At 38.1% G+C, this 19,654-nt stretch overlaps 1 protein-coding gene across 1 annotated transcript; it reads left to right on the top strand.

Annotated features, from left to right (window-relative positions):
- Nucleotides 1-7,076: 7,076 nt before the first annotated feature.
- Nucleotides 7,077-15,173, top strand: CCDC122 (coiled-coil domain containing 122). The gene is made up of 4 exons (XM_062576277.1): nucleotides 7,077-7,190; nucleotides 9,346-9,744; nucleotides 10,879-10,995; nucleotides 15,024-15,173. The coding sequence occupies exons 1-4, from the start codon at nucleotides 7,077-7,079 to the stop codon at nucleotides 15,171-15,173; spliced, it is 780 nt and encodes a 259-aa protein (XP_062432261.1).
- The last annotated feature ends 4,481 nt before the right edge of the window (nucleotides 15,174-19,654 follow it).

The raw sequence follows: 19,654 nt of genomic DNA, 5'->3' as shown, positions 1-19,654 counted from the left end.
ATCTGCCAAGGGATTTATAACTCCTGATCTTCCTTGGAGTATTATTTACACAACTGATAAAAAAAAATGTAGAAAAAGCAGCTTGCTAAGCATACAGTGTTGAAATGGAGTGATGTCAAAGATTATGACTTGGGAAATAAGGAGATTTCCTTCTTTATCCTGATTATCTCTGTGGGAGGCTTGTAATTCAATGACAAGATCCCAATGTAACTACAGCTAATAACTCCAACAAAGATAGTACAAGCAGAGGTGTAGAGGAAAAACAAATTATTGCTCCACTTCAGATATGTCAATAGAGTAAGGTTAGTAGAGCTAATTGCTGTCCTCGTACTTCCCCAGAAAAATACCACTCAATAAATGATGGAAATGTTTGCAGAGGTAACTGCCGGCACTGTTATTAAGCTATGTGTGTATTGCAAAAAATCTACAGGGGCAATTATTGGGATGTACACACAGAAATCATGAGGTTGATTCATCCTCATATCCTTCCAGTTTTTCATCATGGTGCCCCACTATGGTCAATACTGTCAGAAGTACATTTACTTACAGTCATAATAAAACTTTTTGACTAAAAAAGTGACTTCTAAGTCACCCACACAAAACCCTTCTCAAAACAAGGCTCAATGTGCAAAGCAATGTTAGAATGAAAAATGTTCATGGCTATTCAGATTTTAAACAACTTAAGCTCCACAGACCTAAGTTTCTATGGAAAGTCTCACTATATGTAACTGTATTAGAAAAGGTTAAGTGTATTTTCTAAAGAGCTGCTCATTTAAGTACACAATGCAGGACAAATACTTGCATCAACTTGAAGCCAAAGCCACCCATTAGCTGTTTCGCCCACTCTGTGAGACACTGTCAGTACAAAAAGGTGGAGAGTAGAAAGATTCTCTGTCACAGACTTCAAGAAAAGAAAATCAAAGAAACGGATAAATAAAGGGAAGAGCAGAGAGGACAGGAAGAACAAAAAGCAGAAAGTGAATATAGAAAAGAAGCAATAAAATAAATAAAACCACATGACAGAGAAGTACCAGATCAGGGTAGAAAATTATATAAAAATAACTTTCAAAAAAACATGAAATCTAATTCTGAAAGGTCTCTGTCAGATGAGAAAAGAACGCTAGCAATTCCTGCATCTTTGGATCCTGCTGGTCACCTTATTTTCTCACAGAATTTCAGAAAACTGGTAATTTTGACAAAATGAAAAAGGCAAGATATATTTAACTGCCAGCAAGAGATGCCCAGAGAAAGAAAGCAGGCCATTAAAGCAGTCCAAGCAGGCAGGATTTGAAAGCACACTTTTAACAAACTAGTATATTGCAACAACCACAAAGCTGAAAAAAAGCATTAAAACTTCTTAAACCAGGTTAAAACAAAACACTGCCTCCTAATTTAGGGTTATTTAGGCAACGTAGAAGAAACAGAAATCAGTGCTTACATTAAGTGCATGCAGCTTTCATAAATAAAGTTTAAAATGCAGATATTTACTCACACAGGTGGGCAATCCCTTTACACTCTGGAAATCATCTGATATAAACGTACATTACCAGCTTTATATATCTTAATTTGCACCGTCAGTCTTCAGCTGATTTGTACAAGATGGAAATTCCACTTCTGGGTAAGACTGGAGTGGGAACCTGTATTTCTTCTTCAAGATGAGACCCTGCTTTGTTGCTGTCACTAGCCTCAGGAGAGAACAAACTGTGCAGAAAGGCACCAACATGATTAAGTGCCTGGGTAGCATTAAACCCGGAAGCGGTGTTAACCCTGCCATGTAACTCCCTGTTGTAATCATACGTGCAAATGCATTAGCTTTGCTGAACCTCAGACAGATTCAGAAGTTTTCAGTATGCTGAAATAAGAATAAGAATATGAATACAAATAAGCCATGGCAAAACTCGTGCACACAGGAAAAAAAGTGTCCTTTTCTAAAAGGTAACTTCTGAAGGGTTCCAGTGAAAGATCTGGCAGGCAGTCAAGAAAAAAAAAAAAACATACTTAGAAGGACTAATGCTGAGAGAGAGGTTATGAGAGGCCTTCAGGGTCATAGGCCAGAAATGAGGAAGACAGTTTCTCCTGAGAGCAGGAAAATACGAAGTCATTTTCAAAAGCTGTCGCTAAAACTGGGCATTTTTTTGTAACTGGACAGGAGTCTGTATACTCTATAGAGCTTTATTAAAAAGTTTGAATATTACGAATATTATGCAATGGTCAAAAAGACATGGAGGGGGAATGAGGAATTTGTATCAGTTTCTCCAAGAATCACATGATAATAAATACATTTTCTCAGTGGTGATTATTACTGGCATAAACCTATATTTCTCCCAGATCGAGCCTCATAATATATCTCAGGTGTCTCTTGCCGTTTTCCCTCCTTTTTCTGCTGCTCTGTGCTGGAGCCGCTGCTAGATGGAAGGGATGAGAGCTGAACTGTCCTGACTTTACCTCCCAAAGGGAACCAGCCCGGGTATCTTGTCCTTCCTTCACCCAGACATCACTTTTCATGAAGTGTTATAGTGAAGACCTGTGGAAAATCTGTCGAGGATTTTGTGACTGGCAGAGTATGTGGTAGCAGGCTCAGCGTGTGAAACTACACACTGACCAAATTTCCGTCAGGGTCAGACATGCATATTCCACTTTGTCAACAACGTCTAGCTGCTTCCCGGGCAGAAGCGGCTCAAGGTTAGTACAGCTGAGGTAAGGAAATAGTTCCAGCAGATTGAAGGCCCCTTTAGGAACAACGAGTCGAGTCCTGCCCGTGAGTCTGACCTGTGCGCCCGACCTGTGCCTCCAGCAGCCTCCCATTGGCAATCCCTCCTCACAGTTTCTGGGGCTCCCCATGCAGGTTGTGGTGTAAGTCCTTTATTAAACCTATCCTGTTTAACCTCTTATGAACCTTGAGTGTCTCTCTCCGCTGGCGTCTGACCCTCTCTTGCCCACCTTGTGGTCACGTTTGGCGTAGTCAGTGGGATATTGGTGTGGAGCTGCCTCTTTGGGGGCAAAAGAACAAGGAAAAGAGTGAGCCGCATTCTCCAGTGGCCTGATATGGGTTGGTGGGCACCCATGCCTTGCGGAGTGGCAGGGTGGGTCGCCCCCACAGCATGGCTGGAGCTAGAGAGTGGGCAGGGGGTAAATTCAGAGTGGCTCGTGAAACTGGTTTCCAAGCTCCAACTGGAAAAAGCAGGGCTGGCGACGCAAAAAGCAGCAGGGGATTTGGAGTGGATCTTCCTGACTGTGCCCTGCACCCAGGACAAGATGCTGTTGAGAAAATGCCAGCTAATTGCGCAGTTGGAAAGTGATCTTGAAGCTGCTAAGGAGGCTTGACAAATGACCAAGGAGGTTGCGACTGCAACTATGGATTAGGCCGAGAAGTTGGAGCATCAGTGTGCTGTTTTGACCACTTGCATTGGTGGCTGGCAGGAGGTTCGTCCCCTGGCTGTGCAGGCACAGGTATGAAAACCGGACTGGGATCTGGGAACTTGGGATGGAAACATCTGGGACTTCAGCGAGACCCCAGCTTGGACAGACACAGAGCACAAGGCGGGGGTAGCTGCCCAGCTTATGGTAGAGCAGCAGCTTTCCAGATTGAATGAAGTCAATTTGCAAGGGATCACAGCTACCTTTAAAGTATCAGAGCTGCAGGATACACAGGGCCATTTCAGACAGAAGACTCATGAAAGGTTATTAGAGTGGCTGTTAAGGCTGTGGGAGGATGGGGCAGAGGCAGTTTATTTTACTGGAGAGGAGCTTGGTAGCTGCATAACACCCTCTGCACCCCAGAACAGCAAAACCAAAGTTTCCCCCTCCCTAATAGAGTGGGTGCTGGGTGCGGCGCGATTAACCTGGCTGACTGCCACAGACATCGATGACAGGCTCACCTGGTGGACTACTTTCGCAGCAGGGATAAACTAGCTTTGGCAATTAGAAATGTTGTCCGGAATTTATTCCTCCGACTTTAACGGATCAGGTCCTCATGAGCAAAACTATACGGATTAAGATGCTGCAAACTGCCCTCTCCCCATCTTAAAGTGATGGTGCTGCCTACAACTGGGGGTGGGACCAGTACAGCGGGGGAAGTTGCAGCACTGCTATCTCCGTTAGCAAAGGCATCCTCTGTTAGCAGAGATAGGAAGGCAGGAATCAGAAGGGTAAACATGAAAAAGAAAAAAGAGTGAGTCATAGCACTATGTTCCCGGACTTGCTGTGAGTGGCCATACTGTGTGACAGTAAACCCCAGCACAGAGCTGCAGCCAGAGCAGCACACAGCCACCAGAGGTGTGGGAGCTGGAGACACTCATGATCCTGCCAGCAGCATACACAGAAGAGCAGCTGCCAGCGGCACAGAACAGGCCATGCAGCGTTGCCCCTGTTGTACCTGCTTAGCTCTGCAGTGGTTGAGGACCAAAAAGTGTTATATCCAAGAGTGCAAAAGCCTGGGGAGGTGTGGAAAGCTGATAATATCGGACCCTTACCAGCAAGCCAGAAGCACAGATAAGTCCTGACCGCTGTAGGTACCTGCTATGGACTATTGTATACCTACTCCTACACCACAGCTACCCAGGCTCACATCATTAGGGCATTAGAAACTTGATTGGGTTGTATGGTTCCCCTGTGGAAATCCAAAGTGATCAGGGTGCTCATTTTACAGGGAATGACATTCAAAATTTGGCCGGAGAGTGAGGAATGGCCTGGTTATATCATATACCCTACCATCCGCAAAGGGCAGAATTGACAGAGTGAATAAATGGGCTGCTCAAAGAGCAGCGTGCAAACTATCCCTTACTGGTACAGGAGCAAAAACATTCATCAGGCAACTGCCTGCTTCAATGACCAACCACTGTGTGACTCTGCCCCATGTGCTCACTTCAAAGGGGAATCCACTGTGCAGCCACATGTGCTTAGAGTGCAACGGCTGTACCTCCAAGCATGCCTCCACAGGTGAGCTCTGCCCAGCAGTGCAGGGTTGGGTCTGCGACTATCACACAAAGAAATAACCCTAGAACCAGAGAGCTACCGTCCTCTGAATATGGGGTTGGTAGCCACCATACCTCAAGGGTATTATAATCGCATGGCGCCCTGTAATACTTTGGCTCTCTGGAGGTGGACATCATTGCAAGGGTCATTGACTCAAACTATCTTGAAGAAGTGGAGGTTGCGATTGGATCCCAACCCCTGTGGTGTACACAGAGAGATCAAATAGCCCAACTGATTTATGAGTGGATGGGGTCCCCAATATCCAGGAAGCAGATTGCTTGCAGCCCCCTCAGCAACCATGCAGTTCTGGTCTATAGGGCATTCTGTGTGGGTGCATGATCTGCTAAACCTGAGCAGTTGGAAGGGGAAATTATTGCTGATGGGCCAGGAGACATCCGCCTGGTACTAATCAAAGGGGAAAGTGTCTCAGTCTATATCCCCTCTAGGAGACTCTCATCCAGAGAACTGTGACCTGATCAATGTGCTGACTGGAGCCACAACACTGCTGCTTTCCATCCCAGCCTTGTACACTGACCACAGTCAGGCCTGAAAGACGGACCAGCACAAGCTTTTTGTTTCCTTCAACCAGACCAAGAAAAAAAAAAGAAAAAAAAAAGACTTTGAGATATTTTCAGCGCAAAATGCTGAAAAGGGCAAAGGAAAAGGCCAGAAAATATTCAGGGTACAAAAGACTATTGAGAATAGAATGCCAAACTGATATTACTTCCCCAGCTGTAGTATTATATTCAGCTTTGGTCATCCAATTTCAAAGCAGAGATGAAAGAAACTGACGGTATCCAGAGATGAAAAACTCAACGACAAAGATTTAGGATTTCCTTTCAAGCCGAAAGTGAAAATGTTTTAACCTGCAACTCATAAAAGAATGGATGTGAGAGAAATTTGTTCGTGTAAAGTGAGGAGTGCAAAATGGGCCGGGCAAAAACTGCTAGCTGGGGACATGTTTCTTCTTGCTCAAAGGGGTCACTGAAATTTATATGCACATCAAATATTGACAAAATAAGATAAACAGAAAATAGCGTTTAACACAATGAATTAGACAACTGGAGGAACTTAAAGCACGAAAAAAGCTTATTAAAACCGTAAGGAAAATACTCTCGGCTATTCGTAATGCCAGCAGCCAGGATGCTCTCGCGAGATGCACCCGAGAACCGCAGCAGCCTCGGGCCGCGGCCCCGCACAGTCGCCGCTCCACCAGGCGTCACAGGGGCCGCTCTCCCTCCGCCTCCTGCGGGCACAGTGCCACCCCTTCCCTTCCCTTCCCTTCCCTCCCTTCCCCTCCCGTCGCTGGCCGCAGCAGCGCCGCTTTCCCCTCTCAGGGCCGCCTTCGGCCCCGCCCCCCTCCCTTGGCGGCCGTTGGCGGCCGTTGGCGGCCGTTGGCGGGAAGGAGGGGGTGGGCGCCTCCCGCCCTGGGGGCGTGCGCGAGCGGCGCCGCGGGTAGGCGAAGGCGGGACGAGGGGGCGGCGGGACGCCTTCCCTTCGTGTTCGCGTCTCATGGCGCTCGGGTTTCTGCCGGTTACTTTGTGTTAGTCCTGAAGATACACATCAGTCTCATGTATTATATTCCTGAGAAAGTAGTGCCACCTTATTTGACAGTGCAGATTTTTTACACTTCTAATCACTCAGGTGATCTTTACAATCTTATCAATTTATGATTGATTCAGTGTGACGATTTTTTCGGTTATTTTTTGTCTTGCATTAAAGATACTGGATAGTTAACGGGCAGTTACAGTATGATAACGGCAATAGTATTGTAAGTGTTTGGGCTAAATTCAAAGGATGCCCTTAGAGCTATGACTATATTCACAACCTGAGGATCTGTCCTGTGAAGCAGCTGGGAGAATATTGTAATACTTCGTTTTAAAAAGCTTTACAAGAAAGAGTTTTAATTCTCAATCACTGTCTTCGAGTATCCACCCATTAGTGATCTGTTCTTGATAATAAAAAATGAATCAAATTAAATTATGTATTGAGTTAGGCTCTTATACAGAAGTCTTATTCTCTTTCACTAATATTAAGGCATTAAACTGAACTATGATAAAACAATTCTCTTATGTTCTTACAGTTCTGCCCTTTTGTGTAAAATGGCCGAGCAAAATTCTCCATCACTAATTGAAGTGGTAAAACAAGTTGGAGAGCAGCAGCATTCACAATCATCAGAGATAGAAAAAAGCAAAACTGTTCTTTTCCGGTTGCAGGTACTAAGCCTTATTTAGAATAGTTAATTTGCAATACTTTGATTAGATGGAGTATTCCTATGAACAAGAGATACTAACCATATTTTGTTTCTTTGGGGTGTTTGTATCTAAATTTAAGGCAGCTACTCTGTTTTTTGTGAATGGCACTTGCACTTTGCCAGAACTGTGTGGGTGTGTTGTTAATACATAAAGTTACATTATAACTAAAAGTTTATTGTAGCAGGTTCTAGCATAAGCTTTCATTTTTTGTATTAAAAAAAATCCCACCGAGATAGCTCCCTCTAAGATAATTGGTACAAACTTAGAGCTCTTTAAATTTTTCATGTTGATTTTCTAAGACGTGAATGGGGAAAAATGGAGTTAAAAGCATCTTTTTGACAGATTTTGACTAGGTTATATCATATTTCTTAGCCCTTTTTTTCACAATAAATACATTTTTTTCTCCATGGTTTGAAGTAGATGTGTCTTAAACAGCCATTAAATACAATTTTTATTTTCTAATTGTTTAGGGAACAGTAATAGTCACATGTACTTTTCCTTAAGACTATGTAGTCATTTCTGTTCTAATCTCTTACAAATATTATTGAATTTTCAATTATCATTTGAGTTTTTGAGACCAAGTTTCTACTGAGAGACATACACTTAAGTTTGTGGAAAACCATAATAGCATTCAGGCATTTCTGAGAATGGGAGAATGGAAAAGGACATAGTGATTTTCTGTTGTAAACATCTCCAAATAATCCTTGCATCTGAAATAGCTGAGGTTTGAAATTTTTCACAAAGATAATTTCTCCTAAGAGGCAGTGAAAAACTTTATTCCTTATGTATCTAAATATCTTGCCACACCTTTCAAGAATCATTCTCCTAAAAGAAACTTAAGATATCATAATATAGCATGATACTGTTACAACAATTAATGAATGAACTGTTTAGGCAGATTTTGTTTTTAATAAGCCATGGAACTTCAGAATCCTAGATTCTTAAGGTTGCTCATTTCTTTTCTTCTTCTGTCACGTTTTCTTTCTCCCCTCCCCCCCCAAAAAATAAACACTTTGGTAATATTAACAAATATTAATGTTAATAAAACAGGTTAAACAATTAGAAACTTAAAAGTCAAAATGCAGGACTGCTTTTTCATCTTTAAGTCTGTTCCATTTGTACATTCACAGAAGATATGTGAGACAACTTTCTTTTGAAAATTTGAGATTTTTACAATTAAGATCTTTTGCTTGCCTGTTCTTGGTAGATCGTGGCAAACGCTGATAAAACTCCTACTAAAATTGTAACTCAAGATTTCAAAATTAAATATTATACATAAATAAATGATACTTTTTATTCTTAAAAGTTAATAAAGTTTTAGTATATTCAAGACATTCAACAAGAGACGTCACACCAGTCATGACACTCCAGTAGGGAAAATATGATGGATGTAATAAATTATGCTACTAATCTTCTCACTTAATGCACTACTGTTGGCTGGTACTTAGGGTGGGTTTCGTCGTAACTAATTTATGTCATCTGCAAGGCTGATATTAAGCCTGGATTAGTCATCTAGGCTCTCTCTGTAGTCAACAGAGAGACAAACACTTCTGAGATGGCAACTGAGCGCTCCCATCTTAGGCCTCTTATGATGGGATGAAACACTACCTGGGAGTGTCCACTTCTCATGACTGAAGAAACATAGGCAGCAGTTAAACTAGGTGCTTAATTCTTACAGGGTTTAAAATATCTAGATTAATCTTACTCTCAACATAAGATTAGTTAAGCTCAGTCGATGCAAATGCCATTCTGTGTGTTTGTATGTGTGTTTGTAGGTGTATTTTGTGCAGTTAGCTATTTCGCAGTTAGCTATTTTTAGTATGATTTGAATTAAAGCAGATGCCTTCTCTAAACAAACATTAAAAAACTTATGTAGATGTAATATAGCACAACCTACATATTTTGAAGGATACTTTATCTCATATTTTAGACTTATCTTTTTTGTCAAAAGGGATATGTCTAAGACAGTACTTTTGCATTATATCTCTAGTATCTTTCATACAAACCACATTAAGCAAATAGAAAGGAAAATGATATAAACTATAGTGTTTAACTAGATACCTAGGATCCTCTCAAATAAAAAATACTCTTAAGTGAATACTGAAATATTTTACAGGCTAAATTTCAGGAGCTTGAGAAAGAAATGGAGTCTATTCTGTTAGAAACAAAGACAACAGAAAGGGAAATATATCAGCAAGAAGATGCCATAGAAACAACAAAATATCATTGTGAAAGTCTGGTGGCCCAAGTCAGAGCACTCTGTTCTGGAAATATAAGGCTGAAGCTTGATGCAGAAACAGTGCAAGAAGAGTTCCAGATGATGTTTGCAAGAAATAATGAATATCGTGAAAAAATAAAGGCTCATAAGCATCTCTTTGGGGAGGTGGAAAGTAAAATGCCAGTTATGATTGAACTTGCTAAAAAGCAAGCTGTTGTTAAAGAGCTAAAGAGAAAGAAGGAGGAGTTAATGCATGATCTCCAGAATCCAGAAGGATCTGTTATTAAACAAGTACAGGTACTGTAATTCCTCTTTGAGTCTTCTCCTTTTCTGTGAAATATTTTTGGCATAGCTTAACTAATATGCTTATTTTGTCAAGTATGTATACCTTAATGATAGATTAACTATAGGGAGTATCAATTACTTTACAATGCTGGATTAATTGAAGAAATTAAGACTTCAGCTAAAAAAAAGAAGTCACTGTTTTCTGCATATTGTGGTAAAAGATTCATCTTACATGATAGAATGAACTCAGCTATGAAAAATATTACAGAGCTGTAAATTAAAATGTATCATTGCCAATAATACTTTGCGGGATTCTGTGGGTTGTTGGATAAATTTACATAAACTTTCCAGAATTGTCTGGATCATAGTGTTACACTTTTCATTTAAGAGTGCAGTGTTCATTTAGCTTTGTTGTCAGGTAACAAACTACATTTGAGCTATGTGCCAGCAGGAGGTAGATTTGTTAAGAGCATAATGGAAAAGAGGAGAGAAGAAAATATATTAATTTTGGTATTATAGTCTCTAACACTGCTGTTTGTACTTAATTGCAATACTTCTTAACAACTGTAGAATGTAAGAAGTTTTCACTGCAAAACTTTGCCAATATTTGAGCAAACACATATATGAAGTTGAGCTGGAGTCACAAGTTTGAGCTCTGAAGCAGCTGTCACTACTTAAAATCTGGTGTTACTGTGTTAAAGTAAATTGATGAAAATTTGGTTGTACAAGTAAATCTCAAAACATTGATAAATAAAGACTCATTAACATTATATTTCCATATGAGAAAAAAGTTCTATCTCAAATAATACAGTGAGTGTTCCTTGATTTTCCAATAAATTGAATTTAAACAACGTTAAAATCACCAAAATGAGTTAAAATTCCTGTGCTGCTATAGTTGTTTGCACATTTCAGATCAATATACTTTCTTAAGTACCTAAAACTCTATGATTTGCTAAATTATCAAAAATTATTTTAAGTTAAATTATTAAATTGTGTATTATTTTGTGTATTAAGTTGTGTATTACACCTTCATCTCATCTTTATTAATGAAGTGACTATTAAAATGTGACTTTCTTTATAAGATGAATAAAAGTACTGTACAATCATTTAGAGAGTGGATTTCTATATCCTAATTTACATTTGCAGGAAGAAATTACATTTATAAAAAGGGAAATCACAGAAGTGAAAGAGTTAATCTATAAAAAAACAGATTTGCTAGAAGAAGAAAAAATACTGCATGCTAAGCTTAGGAAAGAAATCGAGGTGAGTCATTTGAATAAAATATAATTTCAGTCTCTGACAGAATGGAGACAGTGCAGATGAATTTATGAAATACTTTACACATGGTTTCTAGCCATACACTATTCAAGCATATACAGCAACAGTATAATCTCAAATTCTTCATATTGTTAAAATCTTTCTAAACTTCAGAACCTAACTGCTATCATGAGAAAAATTGACATGAATACTTTTCCTCAAATTTTTTAAGGAGTTCAGCTGCGAACTTTTAGAATAATGCTCTATATATGAAGATGAATACCACTGAATGGTAGATAATAGAACAGCATGAACAATTTTTATTTCTTTAAAATTTGAATTTGTAATATTGAAGTAATTTAAACCTCACCACTGTCTTGATTATTCATGACCTGTCTTATGGTTCCTGATAATTCATCAATGGGACAATCAATTGCACCAAGAAAATGGCCTTCCCATGAATCTTCCTAACTCTAACTGACATTAAATTAGGGAAAACACAGCAGCTCCTAATTATCTGTCAAGATAAAATTCTGATGAATAGTTAAAACTCCCTCTTTAAAAATAATTGAACTATATTTTATATTTTGTTCCTTACTAAAATTCTGCCTGTCTAGATAGTTTTTAGCCTGAAAGTTTCACATCATCTATCTTGTTAGTTCAAATAAATACCACAAAAATTAATGAGCAAAGCCTGATAATATAAAGATTAACTGATCTGTGGTTAGCTGTATTGTCCATTGCAAAATTTAGGAGGAAAAAGAATAATTTTCCATGATGAGGAGCAGGAGAGAATTCTCAGAATGATGGACAAAATATAGCCACTTTAAAATAGGTCAATTCTGTTCTTCAGCATCTGAGAAAATATTTTATTATCAAAGCAACATCCTCCTAAAAAAGATCTCTAAACACAAAGTCCAATTAGGCAGCCTAAAAAAATGTTCTGCTTTTATCAGAAACAACTTAAATAGACTGAAGGTTAACTTTATTTTGGTTGCTTGGATTGTAAGATCTTTGTGTCTCAGAAGGAAGCAGAATTAAAAATCTAATCAGGTTATCCTTTTAAGTGCTGAAAACTTTCTGGCAAGCAGTCCAACTTTTGATATACCAGCTGAGAGTGGACAGGCAGAGACATTAATACCCAACAGTACTCAACACAGCCCAGGAAAGAATACTTAAAGCAAATGTGGGGAAAAAGTAAGATACTAGAGACATAAGTGAAGTTTCGCTGAGCTGCAGGAATGGGATTCAGCTCCTGTTTGCAGACACCTAGATGCAGCTGTTTGAATGTAGGTGACTGCATGAGTCAGCCAAGTTTGTGCTATTATCTATGGAAATGCAGTTAGTAGAATTGATGGAGTCTGGACAGCAACTCAGCTGGCCAAATGTAGATGTTTGCATAGGGTAAGCTGCGTAATTTAGTCTTACTAGACTTTATTTGCTTTTTTGACTAGGTCTCTATTGATCAAAATGAGAACTTACACATGGAGCTCACGTGTACACCTCTAAAGTTAGGTGTCTTAATCTGCAAACTGACCCCCTAATCGGAGCTTGTTGTATGACTTCTACATATCATGGGGAGTCTCAGCTTCTAGCACAGCATGGATTAAGAGTGATTGGTCTCCTGTCATAAATTTGCCAAGAGCATTTGAGTTCCCAGGATTCTGACCCTCCAAATGCACACAAATAATCACATTTGATTAATGAGTTTGTAATTGCTGTAGAACATCTGGAGCCTTGATTCAGCAATGATTTTAAGCACTCAAGTCTGTGCCTATATTCCAGAGCACTTAAGTGTCTACCGAATTCCTACTGAAGCCTTGCTAATGGCTAAGCTAGTGCTCAGAAAGAATAAATTGACCCTCACAGCCCTGTTGCTATCCCTTTGCTTCAGTATTGTTTCACATTCCCTACAAGTGTTTCCCTAACTAAGCATATTGTACAGGAATGTGATTTAGAATACCTTTCTAAAGCAGCTGAATTTTGGAAAATCAAGGAATTACTGATGAAATGTCTTTCTGCAAGGAAACATATGCCTCAGTTTTCTTTCTCCAAGAGAAGTGATTTGACATTTCAGGCTAATTCATGAATTGTACACATGCTTTGTAACTGAGATGTTTCTCATCAGGCAGGGATAACCATGGATATGTAAGGTGGCTCATAGACCCTGTCCCACTCTGTTTCCTGAGTGACAGTACCACCACTCATCTTTTGAAGACCAAAGTCAGGATTCCCAGGATTGGATAGGAGTGTTAACAATAGATGATGGTTATTACCTGTGTAGGAGTAAGGCATCAGTCATAAAGACTAATTCAAGAAATCCATAAATAATAGAAAATGAATTGTGATGTAAAATAATATGAGAAAGAAAGCTCAAAAGACTGTCTATTCGCCTGCTGCACCTCTTCCTCCACTTTAGCATGTGCCTATATTATTCTTGACAGATTTTGTCTAATTTATTCTTAAAGACCTCCAGTGGTGGACATTCTACAACTTCCAGGGTATTTTTTTCTAATGATAGCTTATATGTATGCAAGGTCAACATGTTAGTGCTCTCTGCCTTAGCAGAGGTGCCAGACAGTTCCCGTTGACACTACTGGACAGGGATGTAAACTTGGAGTATTGAATGCTCTACTACTTGGACCATCTCCATCCATGTTAACAGATTGGGCTGTGTTTCCCAACTGGCCTTTACAGCTCCCTAAGCCAGAGCCTCCAATTTCTTTCACTTTCCTTTCTTTTCTGTTCTCTCTCCCTCAGCACCATGCAAACCTGCAGACCCTTGCTCAATGTTTTGCTTGCTAGTTTTTACTCCATGCTATTTAGTTGTCCCCAAATCAGCAAAGGAGCCCCTTGCTGATCTCCTCTCTGCTGTTTAATGGTAACTCTCTCATTCAGTGAGGATCAGGTCACCTACCACCTCATTCATGTCTTTATTCTGCAATGACAGGATGCACATTTCTAAAGAGTGGATAATATTGATCATAGATGTTTCAGTGTCATACAACACAATCTTAGTGTTGTTCAGATCCTGCAAGTACTTGTTCAGATGACTGAATCTGACAGAATTGCTAGAAAAGGTGTGAAGAATGATGGCGGAGAACTAGGCATCACAAATAAAGACAACTCATCACCAATAAAAGAAGGCAGTGCAATTTATAAAAGCATTAGTGAGGAAGTTACTTAATTATATTTTAAATTTAGGCAATGATAGAAAGTCTCTGGCAATACTATCGTTTTGATGCAGCTGTACACCATTATTTGTACAATAAATACAGCATAAAAATGTTTCAACAAGCAGGCAGAAGAATAATTATACACTACCCCTCATATGCTATTCAAATTAAAATAAGTGAGCCCAAATTTTCCTTAAGTGAATACCCAATATTTCCATTTTTACTATAATGAATGTTTCATGTATTTACTCTTTAGAATATAAATCTTCAAAGAGTCTTCAGCAGCCATTCTCCTCCTTCAGCATTGAGGTACTGCATTGTTTCAGTATTGTTTTGCTAAGAACAAAATCCATTACAAAAGTGGAGATGCTACTACAGACATTTAGCTTACCTCACTTATATTCTAAACTATGCCCAAACACATATTTCAAAGAATGAAAATTTCTCCCATGTTCACTTTTTACTCTGCAGCCTGAAATCTTTGGCATACAAAGTGGTTTTGCCACAGCTATGAGGCAAAACCACTATAGTCAGCTATGAGGTGCTGACTCCTCATAAATGAATTCACTTCGTTTAACTTCCGACATTTACAGAGTAGATACCCCTATTGACATAGTCACTTAAGCTTCCTTACTGGGGAGAAAGAGGTATGGTTCATATTATGCTAAAGGATATACCTAGAGTAAACCTGATAAATTGCTTCACAGATTTATCTGTATCTCTTCAGTACTTACCATGTGAACATAGATGATTGAGTCAGGTTTCATTTTCTGCACTTCAGATGAGGTGAACCCTACTCTGTAAATATTAATTTACTGGGAAAGCATTTTTGAAATATACTTTATTCTATTTTATTAGGTGCAGAATAAAAGATATGAGGCTATTCTAAAACGTTTGCATTGCCAACTGAACAAACTTCATTCAAATAAAAGACAATGGCACTGGAACATTCAGCAGATGGAGAAAAAGGTAGCAGAACTAAGAAAGTGTCTTGGAGAGGTGGAGTGATAGAACAGCATGTGAAACTAACAGATAAATCATATAAAACGAGGTAATGCTTTCCAAACAGAGAAGGTTTCTTTTGGAAATAATAGAAATTGTAAAGTAATCCAATAGTTGGGCCAAGGCTAGATGATTTCTTTGTTTTTTTTTTTTTTTTTTTAAGGTTTTCTCCCCTCCATTTTGTGGCCTAAATTTGACTAATCTGTGCTCAGCCTTTACTGGTTTAGAATACTCCTCTGTTTTCTTACTGTAACCAGAGGCTATTCAGCAAGAACGTATAAATGTTTCCAGGAGCTTTCAGTGTATGGACCAATTTTATCTGATTAGACCTTTGAAAATTTGAGATCTGCATCATTTTTCTTCCTGAGAGATTAATATCAGTGCATATTTACATTCTTGGGATACAGATAATCCAGATCCATGTTCCTTATTACTGTGTCCTGTAAGGTAACTCTGAAATCTCTAATTGATAGTCTGTATTTTGTCATGAGGGAAATTCATATAGGTGATACTACAGCTCAGTTGACCCTTATGGGCCAGAAAGTCCTAGCATGGGGGAGAAAGGACATAGCCTGTCCAGCTATAAGGCCTAGGAACAATTATTCTCAGATGTAAAATTCAAATAAACCAACTTTAACTGGTCTAATATGTATTACCGTAGTAGCTAAAAAAGAGGGGCGAGTAAGTAAAGACCACATTGCATTCAGACATGGAACAACTCACCCTCTGAGATGCATTATAGATGGTTGATTATAGAGGAGCTAAGTGCGTAGAGTATCTTAACTAACTCATACTAACCATTTAACATCTAGGTGATTAATATTAGGTAAGATGACTCATAAAAAAATTAAACATTAAAAATTAACATTTAAAATTCTTGTTAAAATGCTAGCAGACAGTAGACTTTTTCTTTGCTTTATTTTTTATTGTTATGTGCTTTGTATGTGAATACTTTCTCTGTTCTTACACTTAAAAGTTCTGGCTGGATGTAACCTGTACCATTTACCTGTTCCATAAAAGTAGTTAACATTTTATTTAAGGTAGTGGCTTGCTTACATAATTTAATTTATCTTTATACTTGAATATAAAATGAGGATTTTAGCAAATTGAGTATTTATTATTGAACTTACAGTATATGTTGAACTGCCTATATATTGTTAGCTTAGGAAGTCAGAGTTTAAAACCCAATACTATTATTGTTTTTGTTAGGACATTCATATATTCACATGCATTTATATTTTGCCTTAATAATTGTTTTCTATAATATAAAGTGAGTCATGAAATATCTCACAACTATTTTAGACTCCTAAGTTCATTTGGCTTAGTTATTTTCCTTTGCAGTGTTATTAACCAGGTTATTTTTATAACACTATAATTTAGAAATAAAAAACTCTATGCTATAATGACAGTAATGTAGTATGAATAATTTTTGGAGTTAAAACATTTTTAGCCTAATTTAATTTAAAAGATAAAGAAAGACATCTTTAATCCCTAAACTTAATCCCTAAATTCCCCTGCCTTTCTGTTCTGGTGTGAATCATACATTCATTGCTTATGAATTCAGAAAACACCATCAGAACATTAAGTCTGGTGTTGTATATAGTACATTACCATAACATTTGAGCTGTTTATTCCTACACACAACAAAATAGTTGGCATTTGATTCAGGTTTATCTTACAGAAAGAAATCTAGACCTGAAGAATCAGAGAATTTACTGCTTTATTGGTAGTTTTAGTGATTACCTGTCCTTCTTTTGTTTTGCCTAATTTCTGATTTGAATTTATTCAGCCATCCAGTGAAATGACTATACTTTGTATAAGATACTTTCTTTCCATAAGTATATTTACACTCTGTTATCAAATACTGTCTGTATCTTTTTGATAAATTAAGTAGATCAAGCCTTCCAAATTCATTGACTGTCAGATTAGGATGGGATTAAACGGAGTTTAGTTGATACTTATCACTTCTGACAGGTTAGTTTCTCATCAGTCACAATAAAGTGATGAGAGAAAGTCACAGGGTTGTAGCAACAAAGAGCAAGTGAGAAGCTTAACATTTCTTATTGCTAAAATCAAAAGAAGATTAGCTCAATGTATCTTTAAAAAAGCAGAGTAATGCAACATCCAAAAATATCACCCAAGGTTTTAAGATTAGGTGCTCTTAAATATGCCTTTTATAACTTATTTTGTCTAGGGTTTTATTTCATTTCTAATTATTTCTGAACCAGAGCAATCAATGCTCTAGGATATACTTCTTATTAGCTACACAAATTAATTTAACCAAATTTACTTTGACACTTACTATCATATTAGCATATTTATAATATCACAGTTTAACATTGCACTTTATTACTAGCTGAAAACAATTATAGAAACAACTCAAACCTTGTAATTTAACCTCTCCATTTTTCTTTTTAACCAATGAAGAAGTTCTTTCTGTGTAATAGGGCACTTTCCATGTATACCTGCAACACAATTCACTCATATCAAGCAAATACTTTATTCTTAAATTGTCTCTGTCCTTCTTTATAAATTTCAGTAGGGTTCTGCATCTGAAATTACTTTTATGGTTCTTTTGTATATTTTCTTAAATTGTTTAATATCATTTAACAAAAGTGAATGCAAAACTGTACATAATATTCTCATTAGTGCTATATTCAGAGGAAAAAATGTTCCTTTCCTCTACACAGACTTTCCTGTTATCTAAGGTCTAAGGATTATAATACTCATTTTTGCTCTGTGTTTTCCAAGAGAGCTCATAATCTGACCCTTTTCAATGGACTCTGGCTATCAAAAGTGTGCTACCATTTTTTTTCAGTATATTCCACATTCTTCTACCTCAGTGTAAAAACTTACTTTTTCAATACACATCTAGAAATGGATTAAGCTTATCTGAATCGCATCTAAAATGCTAACTACGGAGGATTCGCCTGCTTCACCTTATAGCTGAATTTGCTGTCAAGAGCCCTGGGTACTTTTGATTCCCTCCAACTCATGTCCTGGTAGTTGTGCAGGCCAGAGCTACTGCATACTTTAACCACATCCCTCATACGAATGGTGGGAGCTTTGGAAGTTCAAGCACATCTCAGCTTTCCTGCCACAAAGTTAGGTATATGTTCAAGTGTTTCACGTCACTGAGTGTGTCTGTGCTATGTGCAATTTACTCAGCCCTCATTTTGGTGTTATTAACAAATTATACTGGAACTGAGTTTATCCTTAATTCCATATCAAATAAAAGTAATAGTGTTGGTCTGAACACAAGTCCCTGTGGAGTCCTACTACGAATACCCCTATTACACATTGCAAGTTTGTTAACAATTATCTGTGGAAATGTAACTACCAGCTCTTCATACATTTTACCTAAGCTATATTGACCATATAGAATATGAGCTTTTTAATACAAATGTTGTGCAGTACAAAGTACACCATCTTCCAAAAAGTCTGTTTCATCTCTGAAATAGGATATGGACTCTGATGGTTACTGGCGTCACACATTATTGCCCTAGCTAAATGCCACAATTATAGACTCTCATCCTGCATAAACATATTATGTATGTGTTTAATTCAAGTATCTTGACACCTAAGTTGATTTCATTCCTCATCTTTGAAGCTTTGACTGTGCTCAGTCCCTGCTAAAATTGCAGGAGTTCAGTCACTGAATATGGCTGAAATTTGTATCTGGTTGTTTTGGTTGATGCTAAGCATCATTTTACAGGATGAAATCTGTTTTACACAGTTTTTATTAAATAGAACTCTTTTCCCACATGCAGTAATTTACAGCACTGCAAATGTAGAATTTTAATATTTAACAGATAATAGATGTAAGAAAAGCATAAACATTTGATAGTGAATTCCTGTTCATCAGGAAAATACTCATCTGAAAAAAAAAAAAAACTTGTCTGAAACAAGGAGATATAAATTACTGCCTTCTTAAACTATTAGCCTTCTGTAAAGGATGTGAAAAAGGAAATGCTTTCAACTTTTTATAAAATATCTAATTCTGGCAAATCCTGGCAACCTGCTGAGGCAAATTTTTCTGGGTACAATGCTGAACAGTAGTAAGTTGATCTCAGGGCATTTTTTTTCTGTTAGCAAGCAAACACAGTAGCAAAATGATTTATGATTTTAGGGGAATAACTCAATGAATGCACTTTGTGTTCTTTACACAAGGTTTTTTCCAGCTCTCAGTACAGAATTGTGCTGCCAAACCCATATCAATCACTTCTGAGGATAGATGTTGGGCTAAGGCAGAAGCTTCTGGCTCCAGCACTCTGCAGGCAAGGGGAGGAGGAGGAACTGCCCTCTCTGAACAACAAAACATACAGCAAGCAGTAATGGAGGTGTTAATAAGAACGTGGGAAAACTTACCAACCAGTGAGTCCACCCCACAGCTTAACAAGACTTTGTGGCACAGGAAACTGGACTGATTCCAACAGTATGGTGTAAATCAGTAGGAAAATACCAGAGGAAGCTCCACACACTACAGA

This window comes from Rhea pennata, chromosome 1 (assembly GCF_028389875.1).
Source record: "Rhea pennata isolate bPtePen1 chromosome 1, bPtePen1.pri, whole genome shotgun sequence".
NCBI classification, from domain to species: domain Eukaryota; kingdom Metazoa; phylum Chordata; class Aves; order Rheiformes; family Rheidae; genus Rhea; species Rhea pennata.
Note: the sequence above shows the minus strand (reverse complement) of the source record. Positions and strands in the feature narration are given on the sequence as shown.

Bases quoted from the DNA above. Each gene is read 5' to 3' on its own strand.
- CCDC122 (XM_062576277.1), top strand. From the start codon at position 7,077: ATGGCCGAGCAAAATTCTCCATCACTAATTGAAGTGGTAAAACAAGTT. The intron at 7,191-9,345 runs GTACTAAGCCTT...AATATTTTACAG, and splicing joins CTGTTCTTTTCCGGTTGCAG to GCTAAATTTCAGGAGCTTGA. The intron at 10,996-15,023 runs GTGAGTCATTTG...CTATTTTATTAG, and splicing joins AGCTTAGGAAAGAAATCGAG to GTGCAGAATAAAAGATATGA.